This window comes from Setaria italica, chromosome V, assembly GCF_000263155.2.
Source record: "Setaria italica strain Yugu1 chromosome V, Setaria_italica_v2.0, whole genome shotgun sequence".
In the NCBI taxonomy this organism is placed as follows: Eukaryota; Viridiplantae; Streptophyta; class Magnoliopsida; order Poales; family Poaceae; genus Setaria; species Setaria italica.
Window position 1 is genome coordinate 9,394,345 of NC_028454.1, and position 15,042 is coordinate 9,409,386.

Consider the following 15,042-nt stretch of genomic DNA (forward strand, 5'->3'; position numbering starts at 1 on the left):
CCGGTCCATGGAGCCAAGTGCCCATGGCTTTTTCATGATCCTCAGATTCACCTTCAGGCCATCGCTTCTGTCCCGGAAGCTGGACATATTTCAATTTGAACCAGCGGCCTCTGCGACTGAGGAGAGTGTCGCTGCAGAACTTGTGCTGGCTGGAGCCTCCATGTGAAGCCGGAGCCTCCCACCTCTCTGCCCAGGAGTCAACTAAGGCGTAGTCTTAGAGGAGATGCTTACAGAGCCAAAGTACGGGTGGACCCCCCCCCCCCCCCCCCCCCCGAAGCTCCTCGGCACCTCCCGGTCTCCTTGAACTGCGCTGGGTGGAGCGGCTGCAGAGGGTGCATCCGGCGTCGTCGAGGATTGGATTCTCCTCGAGCTCGTCAGACTCGGTAATGCCTCTGAGTTACACCTCCAATTCCTCCTCCCCCTGTTCAGCCTTCGTTGTTGTGTGCCCTACGACTAATCGAATTTTTTCGGCCCCATTAGGTTGTTTCCCTTCTTCTCCAGCGCGCGCGATAGCCGATCGATCCCAATCGGAAGCGTTGATGCCCGAACGAGGTGCGGATGCGGTTTATTTTCCAGAAATTTTTGGGGCATTACTCACGTTTCAGTCCGCCCCTGAGCGGGGGAATTTATTTGTTTTATTGTTTCTGGATGTGACCAGGGGGATTCTGCACTAGCTCTGATCATGGGTGACGAGGAAGCATCCACTTCTTCTCCTGCAGAATCCCAAACGCAGCCTAAAGAATTCGCAGCAGTAAGTGCTGCGAACGTGTTTCTATTGTGTATGCGAACCTTTCTTTTTTGTAGAAAAATAAAAATCATGTGACAAATAAGTACACATTGATCGAGAATCTCCGGGTTGCCGTCTTGATGTTTGCTTGCTGGGTTAGATGTGTTTGTACATTTTAGTATTTGCTTTCTATACACACCTTTTTGTGGGGGCTGAAATGGTTTGCTTGTCCCAATTGATAGGCTGAGCATGGACTAGAGAGCGTCAAGAGAAAACTCTGCAGATTAGTTGCATCATCTCTTTCTGCAACCGTACCTAGCCTGGATGTGGAGCCGATGCTTGAAGTGTCTAAACCAGGGTTTGGTGACTATCAGTGGTATGTATTTTTCACATGTGGTTTTCATTATTCAACGATCACCGTGCTGGCTTGATTTTTAGTCTAATGTACCGATGTGAACCATGTGCAGCAACAATGCAATGAGCTTATTCTCGAGTTTACAGGATCGGGTACAAACTTCCAAAATCCCAGAGCAATTGGACAGGTTTAGATCTGGCTTGACCTGAATTTTCAAGTTTTGTAGTTGACTCGTTTGTTTTGCCACCTATAATATAACATGTGAACTGTTAACATATTCCAGGCAATTTTGAATAATCTGCCTTCTTCGGACATTGTACAGTCCACCTCTGTTGCTTGGCCTGGACATGTTAACATAGTCATATCTAGTGATTGGATTGCAAAGGTACAATTTAGATCCTTAACCCCTGCTAATTTGCTCCTGGTGATACAATTCCTCCATACTAATTACAAGCCTTGTGATTGCAGAGGATACAAGACATGCTTATGTATAGTATCAAAACATGGGCACCAACCATACCAGGTAATAGGGTAATCGTCGACTTTTCATCCCCTAACATCGCAAAGGAGATGCACGTTGGGCTTATAAGGTCAACCATAATTGGAGATACACTAGCACGCATGTTGGAGTTTGCAAATGTCGAAGTTCTTCGCCGCAACCATGTGGGAGACTGGGGCACATAGGTATTGAGTTTGAATATATTGAGGTAATTAATGTTATGAATGTTTCTAACTCTTTGCTAAACTATTGATAATTCATTTCTCCAATTTGGCATGCTGATAGAATTTTTGTTCGAGCAATTTCCGAATTGGGAGGAAGTTGGCAATCATGCAATTGAAGATCTTCATGTAAGTGCTAACATTTACAATGCCAATAGTGGATTAAGTTTGGATTAAGTTTACTAGGCAACTCCGGATATGGTTAGTTTATGATTGATAGTAATCCCGGGATAACCTTCCTTATCTCTAGGAGAGGTTACTTGCCATCTAAGCCATGTACTCCTATATAATCAGTCCAGGAGCTCAAGCAATATAACCCACACATTATACACAATCTTACATGGTATCACGACTCTAGGTTCTAAACCTAGGCCTCCGGCTTCCGCTGCCCTCGCGCCGATCTCCTCGTGTGCAGCGCCCTTGTAGGATATCTGATCTGCCGCGCATAGTGGTCAACCAGCAGCAGAGGGGCCTACCTCTATCCGTGGCCTATCGGATCCATGGCCGCCGCTCGTCGTCCGCGCCGCCATGGGGCCGCCGCTGGGCCTGCCATGCCTCCGCGTCGTCGTTTCCTCCGGCTTCGCATCTGGATCTGCTGCTCCCTTTGCGCACCAGCCTAGGTGCCCCCCTCCTACCTGCGTTGCCGCACCACTGCCCCTGAGCGCGAGTGCGCGGCTGCGGAGGATGCCCATGGGGATGCCAGGCCACCGCGCCGTTGGGGTCGTCAGGCCACTGCACCGCTGGTCGCTGTCACCGCCGGGCCGCAGCGTCGAGGGGCTCCGCCCCTCCTATCCTCCCTCGCCAGCTCTCTCCTCCGCGCCGTCGGGCACCGTCCCCTTCCTCTCCCAGCGTTGCCTCTGCCACTGCCTTGAGCGCGAGGATGCGGCTGCGAGGGCAGCTCATGGGGCTACCGGCCTATCGTGCTACTGGAGTGGAGGAGCCGCTCGGGGCGCACCCCGCACCGTCGACCTCACTCCTTTTTTCTTTTTCCTGTGCCTGTGGTTGACCACGACAGGGAAGAGATAAGGGAGGGGAGGGGAAACTGCTAGGTGCACTTGAGATTGTACCCGTGAGCCTCTTCCTGTTGTTGCTATTTTTCTTTTTCCCAATCAGAGATCGGGTTGCGTTGCCCTGCCATTCGTCGTTGCTTCATTGTCGACATTCCTGAGGATGAGGTTGCCGTTGCGCCCTCCAAGCTGCAGCGGCAACGCTCGTGATCAAGCCATCACCGCCAATGTCGCCGCCTTTTCAGGCTGTGGCGTCACCCATGCTGCTGGTCCTCGTCACGCTGGCTCACGGTCCGAGTCCGCACCTATTGCCACACGCTCGCGGATACCGCCCTCGATGTTGCTGAAGGAAGATGCACTTGCGCTCTTTAGTTGCACCATCTACCATCGCAGTCGGTTCATCGTCTTGCTGAACCTGTTGGCAAAAAGCTGCTGATTTTGTGTATTCGGGCACCTTCGCTGACGCTTTGGACCCACGCCCTCCTCCACGGCTTTGACCACGTCCACCTCGACCTCGACTACTTCGGCATTAAGGGGCTACCAGGCTACCATCTGCTTGACAAGCCTCTTCGGCTCCCATTCCAGCCACAACATCTGCGGCGCATCGATGGTTGCGACTGCGGGGGATGTCATCTCTTCAGCTTATTCTCCAGTCTCATCGTCTGCGCGCTCCCGTTGTGACTGGGGGGTGTTAGAGTATATTAGGCAACTCCGGATATGGTTAGTTTAGGATTGATTGTAATCCTGGGATAACCTTCCTTATCTCTAGAAAAGGCTACTTGCCCTCAAAGACATGTACTCCTATATAATCAGCCTAAGGGGCTCAAGCAATATAACCCTACACAATCTTACAATCTCAATGGATATATTTAATCAAAATATGCATCTTTTGCGTTCCATTATTTCTGTACACTTAACTGGAATTTTCTTACAACTCGTCACTCACTTTGAGTGGTTTACTTGTTTCCTTTCTCAAAATGACACAATTCAACTATTATAGATAGCAGTTGTATGCTAATTTCTATAATCAAAATATGAACTTAGTGGAAGCAAACAAAGTCTCTCGGAGTAATATGGAATAACGATTATGTTCTATTCTGGACATACTTGTGGTGCCTACTACTTAGACAATTATCACTCTGCTTATGCCTATTTCTTTCAAAAAGATTCCCATTCTTTCCTAATATATAAATTTGTAAAACATCCATCATCATCATCAACAACAACAACAACATAGCCTTTCAGTCCCAAGCAAGTTGGGGTAGGCTAGAGTTGAAACCCAACAAGAGCCACAAATCAGGGTTCGGGCACATGAATAGCTATTTTCCAAGCACTCCTATCCAGGGCTAAATCTTAGGGTATATTCCATCCCTTCAAAATCTCCTTTTATTGCCTCTTCCCATGTCAATTTTGGTCTTCCTCTGCCTCTCTTCACATTACTGTCACGCCTTAGGTTTCCACTACACACCGGTGCCTCCAGAGGCCTTCATTGGACATGTCCAAACCATCTCAGCCGGTGTTGGATAAGCTTTTCTTCAATTGGTGCTACCCCTAACCTATCACGTATATCCTCATTCCAGACTTGATCCCTTCTCGTATGACCACAAATCCAACGTAACATACGCATTTCCGCAACACTTATCTATTGGACATATCGTCTTTTTGTAGGCCAACATTCTGCACCATACAGCATTGCAGGTCTAATCGTCATCCTATAAAACTTGCCTTTTAGCTTCAATAGTACCCTCTTATCATATAAAATTTCTGATGTTTGGCGCCACTTCATCCACCCCGCTTTGATTCTATGACTAACATCCTCATTAATATCCCCATCTCATTGTAGCATTGATCCCAAATATCGAAATGCATCAAAGTCACATCTCCGTCCTCATGTGTAGTAGTGCCAAAGTCACATCTCATATATTCAGTTTTAGTTCTGATGAGTCTAAAACCTTTTGACTTTAGGGTCTCCCGCCACAACTCCAGTTTCCTATTTACTCTTGCTCGACTTTCATCAACTAGCACTACATCATCCATGAAGAACATACGCTAAGGAATATCCCCTTGAATGTCCCTTGTTACCTCATCCATCACCAAGGAAAATAGATAAGGGCTCAAAGCAGACCTTTGATGCAGTCCTATTCTAATCGGAAAGTCATCTGTGTCGCCATCACTTGTTTGGACTCTAGTTACAACATTGTTGTACATGTACTTAATAAGTCCAACGTACTTCGTTGGGACTTTATGTTTGTCTAAAACCCACCACATAACATTTCTTTGTATTTTGTCATACGCCTTCTCCAAGTCAATGAAAACCATGAGTAGATCCTTCTTCTTCTCCCTATACCGCTTCATAACTTGTCTTATTAAGAAAATAGTTTCCATGGTTGACCTTCCAGGCATGAAACAAATTGGTTCATAGAGACCTGTGTTATCCTTCTCAAACAATGCTCGATAACTCTCTCCCATAGCTTCATAGTATGGCTCATCAACTTAATTCCTCGGTAATTAGTACAACTTTGAATATCTCCCTTATTCTTGTATATTGGTACCAGTATACTTCTCCTCCACTCTTCCGGCATCTTGTTCGACTGAAAAATATGGTTGAACAACTTGGTTAGCCATACTATGGCTATATCCCCGAGGCATCTCCAGACCTTAATTGGGATACCATCCGGGCCCATCGCCTTACCACTTTTCATCCTTTTCAACGCCTCTCTGACCTCAGATTCTTGGATCTTCCAAACAAAGTGCCTGTGGTGTCATCAAAAGAGTCATCCAACTGAAAAGTTGTGTTCTCATTCTCACCATTGAACAATTTGTCAAAATACTCTTGCCATCTATATTTGATCTCATCCTCCTTTACCAAGATGTTCTCCATTTCATCCTTAATGCACTTAACTTGGTTGAAGTCCCTCGTCTTTCTCTCACGAAACTTAGCCATCCTATAGATGTCCTTCTCTCCTTCCTTCGTACCTAATCGTTGGTAAAGATCCTCATACGCCCTACCCTTTGCCACACTTACAACTCACTTTGTGATCTTCTTTGCCTCCTTGTACTTTTCTATGTTGTCCACACTCTTGTCATGGAACAAGCGACTATAGCATTCTTTCTTCTCCTTAATAGTCTTTTGGACTTCCTCATTTCACCACCAAATATCTTTATCTACGCCTTTACCCCCCTTGGTCACTCCAAGCACCTCCGAGGCCACCTTCCGAATGCAGTTTGCCATCTTCTCCCACATGTTGTTTGCGTCCTCTCCTTCCTTCCAAGGGCCCTCTTTGATTACCCTTTCCTTGAAGACCTCTGATGTCTCCTCTTTCAGTTTTCACCACTTTGTTCTTGCAGTTTTGGCTTGTTTATCCCTGCGTGTGCGCATCTGAAAATGAAAGTCTGCCACCACAAGCTTATGTTGAGAAACAACACATTCCCCTTGTATCACCTTGCAATCCAAGCATGCCCGTTTATCCTCTCTTGTGAGGATAAAGTCAATCTGGCTATAGTGTTGGCCACTACTAAAAGTCACTAAATGGGACCGTCTCTTCCTAAAGAAAGTGTTCGCTATCATCAAGTCAAAAGCTACTGCAAAGTCCAAGACTTCCTCTCCCTCCTGATTCCTACTACCATACCCAAAACCTCCATGAACCGCCTCGAAGCCTGCACTTATTGTACCTACATGCCCATTAAGATCTCCTCCTATGAAAAGCTTCACGCTAGAAGGTACAGTTCTAACCAGGCTATCTAAATCTTCCTAAAAGCCTCTTAGCACTCTCATCGTGGCCTACTTGGGGGGCATACACACTCATTATGTTCAGGACCATACCACCAACGACAAGCCTAACTAGGATAATCCTATCCCCTTGCCTTCTCACGTCCACCACTCCATCCTTGAGACTCTTGTCAATCAAAACTCCCGCTCCATTTCTATTTGCAGTTGTCCCTATGTACCAAAGCTTGAAACCGGTATTGTCCACCTCCTTCACCTTCTAGCCCTTCCATTTAGTCTCTTGAACGCATAAGATATTTACACGCCTCCTAGTCGCTATGTCAACTAACTCTCTTAAGTTACCTGTAAGAGACCCTACATTCCAACTACCTACACGAATCCTAGTAGCTTCCTTGCCCTTCTCACCCGTTGAGAGAGATGTAAAGACCCTTTCTCATTTTTCACTACACCCGGGCGCCGATGTAGCGTGCCACTAAGGAAATGACGACCTGATCCTTGCTCACTTGACACCATGCCCAGATCGCGACATGGCACGTCACCAAGGGGGAGACGACCCGGCCCTTGCCCATTTAACACCATACTCGGGTTCCGATATGGCGCGTCGCTAAGAGGGTTACGCCCCAATGGATTTATTTTGGGTTCCATCTCCATTAGAATGGCTAGGTTTAACGTTTGCTCGCCAAGCCTATCACAACCCTCCTCAGGGCTTGGGACCTGCTATGTTGAGACAACATAGGCGGAGTTAAAAATTTGTAAAACATCCATGTTGTAAGAAATCTCCTTTCTTCAAATATCTTCCCAGTAATTTGCATGATTCAGAAAGAAGTTGGTATTGTCCCTCTGCTGCAGAGCTTCTACAAAGCATCTAAGATAAAATTTGATGATAAGGAGAGTGGTTTTAAGGCTAAAGCTCAGCAAGCAGTAGTTCGGCTGCAGGTGAGTGCTGTTTCTAGTCCTCAGCATTGAGAATCCACTGCTATGACATGTGACTTATTTTCATATCCAAGCAATACTTGAACTGTAGCAAGGGGAAGACAGATACCGAGCTGCATGAAAAAAAATATGTCAAATCAGTCGCAATGAATTTGACTCAGTGTACAAACGTCTTGGTGTGGAGCTTGAAGAAAAGGTAGTTTTACTTTCTCTGATACGCCAAAAATTCTATAAATACCGAGGAAAACATCCTAAATATTTCATCTATGACTTATAGTTGGAAAGTAACTCTGTATGAATTGAAGTTGTGGTGAAGTTAGTAATGTAATTTTAGTATATCTGTTCATATATGCATTTCTAGGAACATCTAACTTATGCCATATTTGAGAAAATGATTCCCTGTAAACTAGTTAGCTTCAGATTCTTATCTGTGTTAAACTGCAATTAGTTTCAGACACACTTCATGTTGGTCCTTTTGTGCTGTTTACTATCTAACTCTGAAGAATTAGCCTGAATTTTATGTTTCGCTTAATAACTGTGTCCTAGTTTACTAATAAATAACCGTTTGAATATTTTTTTGGGTGGTGAGTTCCAAGAATTGTCAATTGTACCCATCTTCGATTTGTTTGAATTCAATTTGCCTTACCAGCAATGTACCAATGTTTTCCTTGTTTCATTAACCAAACTTAACCAATAACTACACTTGTTCATGTTCACATTTTTCTTTTTCTTTTTTTTGTAAAGTCCTTCTGTGGACTGATTGAAGTGTAATTTTTCTCAGGGCGAGAGCTTTTACAATCCTTACATGTTTTGGAGGAATTAACAAATAAAGGCTTGATTATAGAAAATGAGGGTGCTCAAGTAATACCTCTTGAGGGCCAAAAATCCGCATTGGTTGTGGTCAAAAGTAATGGAGGCTTCAACTATGCCTCCACAGACTTAGCTGCTCTTTGGTCAGTTGTGAAAACAGAAATTTCAAAGTTCTCCCATTCCTGCATCTTCTCTCTCAGAGGGCACAAATTCTTGTTACATGTTTCTATGTGATCTAAATTCTTGCCCTAACTTTTTTGCAAACTCAGCCTGCTTTTTTTCCTCCACTCATGAAGGTATCGGCTTAATGTGGAGAGGGCAGAATGGATAGTATATGTGACAGACGTAGGTCAGAAGGAACACTTCCATAAGTTTTTCAGTGTGAGTACCAAGTCCCACTAGTAAAATTATCAGGTCTTGCACTCCTGTCAAGAGAAGAAGACCATTTGAGAGATTTCTTTCTGATGACACTTTTGGTGAAACCTTATTGTAGGCTGCTAGCATGGCTGGCTGGCTCCCAGATCAAAACGAAAAGAAGTACCCAAAAACGAGCCATGTTGGCTTTGGCCTTGTTCTTGGGTTAGATGGCAAGCGTTTCCAAACTCGTTGCTCTGAAGTAGTTCGACTGGTAGATCTACTTGATGAAGCTAAATCTTGGTGCAAAGAACTTACTGAACGCCTTACAAAAAATGGTACTTAATATTCTGCTTTTGAGTCGTCTTGAATTTTTTTTTTGGAAAATTATCTTTCTCTGTCTTCACATAACACGACGATGGTTTTGCTCAGGTAAAATTGCTGGCTGGACAGATGATGAGCTAGATACAACTTCGGAGGCTATAGGATTAGGCGCTGTTAAGTAAGTCTGAATTCTCTTTCTCTCACCTATATTAAGCTTAAACTGCAGGCAATATATCTTTTCATTGATGTGATTATTTTGAACCTTTTGGAAATTAAATAAGAAAACATTATCTTTATATATCGCAAACAGAATTTCTATTGTTGATGAGACTTGTCCCCAGTAGCCTATGTACATCTTTAGGTGTATTTGTGGACTTTAAAACTAACAATCTCCTTTTAATTCTTCAATCTATTTTAGTGATGAGGCTTGAACCTACATTGCAGTAATGGAAATGTCAAGTTGTGTTTTCATCAGACTGGAATGAATGTGATGTTCATTATTCTTTTATCTCTTATCTCTTGAAATTCAGGTATGCAGATCTTAAAAACAACCGGCTAACAGACTACACATTTAGTTACGAGAAGATGCTAAGCGACAAGGTACATTCATGCATTTTCATATCTTTTGACCTCATAAAAAAACCACAACTTTTCGATGATGATCACACCATATGATTTGATGAGCAGGGAAATACCGCTGTCTACCTTCAGTACGCACATGCTCCTATCTGTTCCATTAAGCCAACAAGGATATTGAAGAGTTGAAAACGGTGAGCCTTTCCTTGTACTTCGAACCAACAAAACGACATGTCCTCGATCACAACATCAAGCGATTGCTGATAGCTGTTTCTCTCTCATTTCGAGTTTCAGAATGCGGCCATTACCTTTGTCCATGCTGATGAGCGTGCCTTAGGATTGCATCTAATCCGGTTCCAAGAGGTACATGTTGGGAGTTATTAATCGAATTTCGCTTCATTAGCTGAATCTGTCTATGAGCTGTGATTTAGAATTTCTATGAGCAGCAGCCCAAGACACCTACTTCTGAAGTAGTTCTAGGAACTAGGAAGCACAAATCATAAACGTGATACCTTGTGTTGTTTAGGTTGTTGAGCAGGCCTGCACCGATCTATTTCCACATTATTTGTGCGACTACTTGTACTGCTTATCTGAAGCATTCTCAAAGTTCTACGCCAGTTGCCAGGTAGCATTTTACTTCTATCAGTTCTCTCGGATCACCTCATGTTTCTGAACCTTTTCAGTTCTGCACAAGATCTTAATACAACTGATAGTTTCCCGTTGTGTCGATTCTGCAAGTGGTCGGATCACCTGAAGAAACGAGCCGTCTGTTGCTTTGCCACGCGACGGCCGTCGTCATGCAGCAGTGTTTCAACCTGCTGGGCATCACTCCAGTCTACAAGCTATAAGTAACTGTCAATTTACATAACACATTACTCTGTTGCCACTATTGATCTTGTAGCATATATCCTCTGAACAAAGAGAATTAGGAAGCTTATGGGAAAAAAGAATAATGTAAATCATTCCCACAAAAAAATAAATTGTAAAGCTTTTTTTTGTTTATGGGGAAAAAAGATTAATGTAAATCATCCCCACAAAAAAAATTGTAAAGGTGGTTGTTTTTTCTTCTCCTTTGGTCCTTATACGTGTATGTGATTTTGCATGACGTGCACTTTTCTAGACAACGATAGAATTATAGAAACAATTCAGGCAGTTGTTAGTTGCAACAGAGAAGGATAGGAATGTCAAGGGTTATAGGCATAAGCCAGGGACTCTACACACACATGGGGTTATGCAGTATACAGTTGAGAACTTCAGTAAAGGCTGCAGCCATGTCCCATGTGTATAAAAAAGAACGACGCGTACAGGTGACAGATAAAAACAGGAGCACACAGGTTTCCTCTTCTTTTACCCCACCGTTTATATAGGGGCATCCAACTCAAGTGCCTCTGGTTGTCAAATGTCTCATCCTTTCCTCACATTAGCTTCATCATAGGTAAAGTAGACATAAGGTAAAACGAAGATAGCAATATAGTTCTAATCTTGTAAATGAAGCCTCAGCCTTCTCCATAAGTTTTGCTACTGCCTAGCCCTCTTGGAGCTGCAGCTCGGGCACTTGTAGTGTTTTATGCTTTCCGCCTTGGCGGGGGTTATCTTGACGCACTTGCCATGGTACCACCTCTCGCAGATGTCGCAACCAATCCAAAACTCATCTGCGCTGTATATCCCACCGCAGGTTCCACATAGGGTTTCACCGTGATCGCTGTCATCTTCGCCGTATGCTTCGTCTGTTGCTTTTTCGTTATTTTCTATCTGTGGGTCATGTGTTTGCTGCGGAATGAGAATGAATTGAATGCAGAGGAAAAGAATGGTAGCAGCAATAAAAAAAAATATATCGTTTACCTTTACTGAGGGCTTGGCCCTCCCACCATTGTCCATACTGGACCTCTCCTTAGATTGTCTCGCACCAGAGACAACTTCAAAAACAGTTGGCAATTCGTTAATCATACCAAATAAACGCTTCCTATTGGATGACAGTGAAGACAGTTACATATCAGCAACATAGGTCATCTTATGAAAAGAGAAAATGAAACAAACTAATGGGAATGCACCATATCTATCCTTTACATAAAAAATAATTATTCAAAAACTATGTTTACAATACTCAGATCACGGTGATAGTATTACCAACATAAAAAGAAGAGACACAGTAGAACTGGGAAAAAAAAGCAGACTATTGCCAGTCCCAATCCACAAAAGCAAGGCATAGGAAGGCCTAATCTGAGGTGCTACCTTTGGTGCAACAGGAACAAAAAATTCCATGCTAGTGTGGGTTCAAGTTGATTTAAGATGATTGATTGACAAGAATAAATAATAAGAACTCTCCTATATGAGTAATGCCTGAAAAAAAGAACTGCAGATTGCAGAAAAATACCATGCACATGTCTATTAGTACACTCATAATTTCTTATGGAAATTAATACAGAAACAAAAAGCGCCAACACTGTAAACATAACTTGAGAACTTCATATCCATAAAATCAAGGATACAGAAGTTATATAAGATAACAGGTCATGAATGTCAGATATGTGCTCTTTATGTTATGTTTCCACAAACCTCTTGACCCATGTTTACTTTTCAGTACAATAATTAACTGCACCCTATGCTCTCCATAGCACAGCAGCATTGCATATATTTTACCCTTCAGATCATGGAAAATCGTATTCTATTTTAGTTTGTATTGATGAAATATAACTTTCAATAAATCACACTTTAATTTGTTGGTTCTCTAAGCAAAAAATAAAAAGAAAATAATATGCACAAGAGGTGTTATGGAACCAGGGGTTATGAAACTGGGGCTATTCACTGTTTTGAACTTCAAATATCTAAGAAAATTCAAGTTCCTCTACAAGATGTAGAGTTGCAGGTGTTTCAGAATACGAGGGGGATTTGCTTCCACGAATTGGGTTGGGTGTAGAAAAGGGAGATGTTGAAAAGATAACTGAGAATATTGAAAAGATAACTGAGAATATCAGCATCAGTGCAAATTCTGTAACTACAATTGGCACTAAAAGTCCTGATTCTCCAGATCCATAACAAGAGGCTCAGGCTCTCAGCATGAAATGCCTTCAATTAACAAAAAGGCAGGAATTTCCTTACAGTAGATGGTAACCTTTAACTGTTTGGAGTATCTAGGAGACCAAGACACCACTAATTAACTGACCTCATAAAATGTTTCAAACAGCTCACACAAAATATCAATGCACAAGTGAAAAACTAGTCAGATTCCCAGCTTCAACCAAATATTACTTTTCCCTGGGCACAGGGCCTTTTGAAAGTTGGCATGACATAAACATTGAAGCCAGCCTTCAACTAGCACAAGTCCACACTGGGAGTCTGGGGCCACTGTTTACAAAAATAGAGCATAGAAACACAGATGCATGTCAAGATGTTGATCCGAAAAAGTAACAAGACTTCAGTATAAGCATGTGGCAACCAGAATTCAAGACTCAGTCACAGCTCACTATCATCACAGAAAGCCATGAAAGTCTGCTTTCTCCAACAACTCACGGTAAACAACCAAACTTATCATGAGTCTGCTTTGTTATGTACCTGTGTAAGTCTCTGTAGTTGTGTTTCTTTAGAAAGCAAGCACCCCCAACTACCCAAGACTTTGAAATTTGGACCAAACTTAAACTATCACAGAATACATTAACAGCAGTGCGCTTTGCGTCAGAACTACTGCTAAGAGAGTCAATTAACTTTACCATCTCCACTTCAGTGCACAAGTTGAAAATCCTCTTGAGGAAGGAAACATCTACCAAAACTATGGATCCTAGCAACACCGTAGGCAACCAAGAATGGCATCTCCTTGTGATCAAAACCATCTCGCTATGAGATCAACAAACTGGCAACATGCTCCAAAATCCCAGCTCGTCCATTGTGAAATTGCGCATGGAACAGTTGTCCGAAGCCTTATAAAAAATCGGACGGACACGTGGCATTATTTGCTCCACAAGTTTCCACCGCAATTTCTGTTCTTTCCTGCTCCACACCGCACACGCCTCATCTCTCTCCGAGCTCTCCCTCTCCCTCACGGCTGTGACAAGGATCCGCATCATGGCCGCTGGCCGCTGATCAGCTCCTCTCGCGCTGGCCACCGCTCTGCTTCCTGCTCATGCTCCCTCACCGCCGCAAGTCCCTACCCCGTCGCCAGCGGCCGGCACAGCCACACCTCCTTGCTCCCTTCAATTTTGCCGTTTGGGACTGGGAGGACCACACCATTGACCTCCCCGGAAGCACATGCCCCTCGTCTTCAGCTCCGTCGCCTGCAAGCGCCACTCCATGTTTGTTGCTGCTGTCCAAGTGAGCACAGGGAGAACCACATCTTCCGGTGATGTTGCAGAATTTGGGATTTTTTGGATGTTGCAATTGAAGATTCTAAGTGTTGCATTAAGTGAGTTTTGATGTTGCAATCTCTTTTTGATGTTGCAGTCTCTTTTTGGTGTTGCAGCCTTTGTGTTTGGATGTTCCATTAGTTTTTGACGTTTTTAAATGTTGCGCCAAGTGAATTTAGATGCTGGGATTACCTTTTTTGCAATGTCACAGTCAGCGAATTTGGACATTGTTATTAGCATTTCCATGTTGCAGCAAGCGATTTTACATGTTGCAATTACATTATTTTCGTGTTGTGGTCTTTGTAGGGGTTTTTTTTTGGCAACAATATGTTGGGGACGAGAGACATATGCTTGATCTTCAGTAGTGGGAACTCGATTCTTTGGAGGAGACACTCACATGTTTCAGCTGATTTTGCTCCTAAGCATGTTTTGGTGGGAGTTATGGAGGAAACGACACACCTTGAACTCATGTGGCAGATGACCATGGCGATGAAAAAGCTGGAGGAAAAGGTCATGTTGCATGCGACGTGAATGTTGTGGTGGGAAGTTTTATTTCTATCCAACAGTCAATACAGTTCCAATCATACGGACACCCCACCGTCCAACACCAGCGCCCGGATCGGACGTCCAGGCGCTAGCAGCTCCCTTTTTTTAATATATAAAAGAGGGGAAACAGCCTAGGCTTCTGAAATTTCCATCACCGGATCACGCAAGCACAAGCATCAAATCCCGACAGAAACACCAACAAGTAAGACAGTGGGGATTGCTTGGGGGGGGGGGGGGGCGAGTTCACTGACCGTGGGTGAGGGCGCGGAGGATGGCGGAGCGGCGGGCGCGGTAGTCCTTGAAGATGTCCTCGGCAGAGCGGGGAGGGTAGACGACGTGGCCGCGGCCGGCGGCGGCGTCCCCCATGGAGGGTGGCGGCGAGGCTTCCTCTCGTGATCTCCGGCGAGGTGGTGGGTGAGGTGGCGGTGGCGGTTCGCGGAAGAAGTCGAGTCACTGGTGCGGGGGCGAAGGTGAGGCGAGACGGTCAGATGGGATGGGCCGATGGGCGCATGGGGGCCAGAGCCGAGCCGATCTGGAGCGCCGGACACGCGAGGAAAGGTTGATAAAGAAATGGATTTTAATCCAGAAAATACTAGATTTTATGTCTAGGAATGGATTTATATATC

At 44.1% G+C, this 15,042-nt stretch overlaps 1 protein-coding gene and 1 pseudogene across 1 annotated transcript; one reads left to right on the top strand and one right to left on the bottom strand.

Moving 5' to 3' along the window:
- The first annotated feature begins 269 nt into the window (after nucleotides 1-269).
- On the top strand, nucleotides 270-10,604 carry LOC101771238 (annotated as a pseudogene).
- Nucleotides 10,605-10,772: 168 nt separating this feature from the next.
- Nucleotides 10,773-14,944, bottom strand: LOC101771775 (PHD finger protein ALFIN-LIKE 1). Its single transcript, XM_012845937.2, has 3 exons — nucleotides 14,668-14,944; nucleotides 11,376-11,518; nucleotides 10,773-11,285 (listed from the first exon to the last, which is right to left on the bottom strand). The coding sequence occupies exons 1-3, from the start codon at nucleotides 14,780-14,782 to the stop codon at nucleotides 11,052-11,054; spliced, it is 492 nt and encodes a 163-aa protein (XP_012701391.1). The 5' UTR covers nucleotides 14,783-14,944; the 3' UTR covers nucleotides 10,773-11,051.
- Between the last annotated feature and the right edge of the window lie 98 nt (nucleotides 14,945-15,042).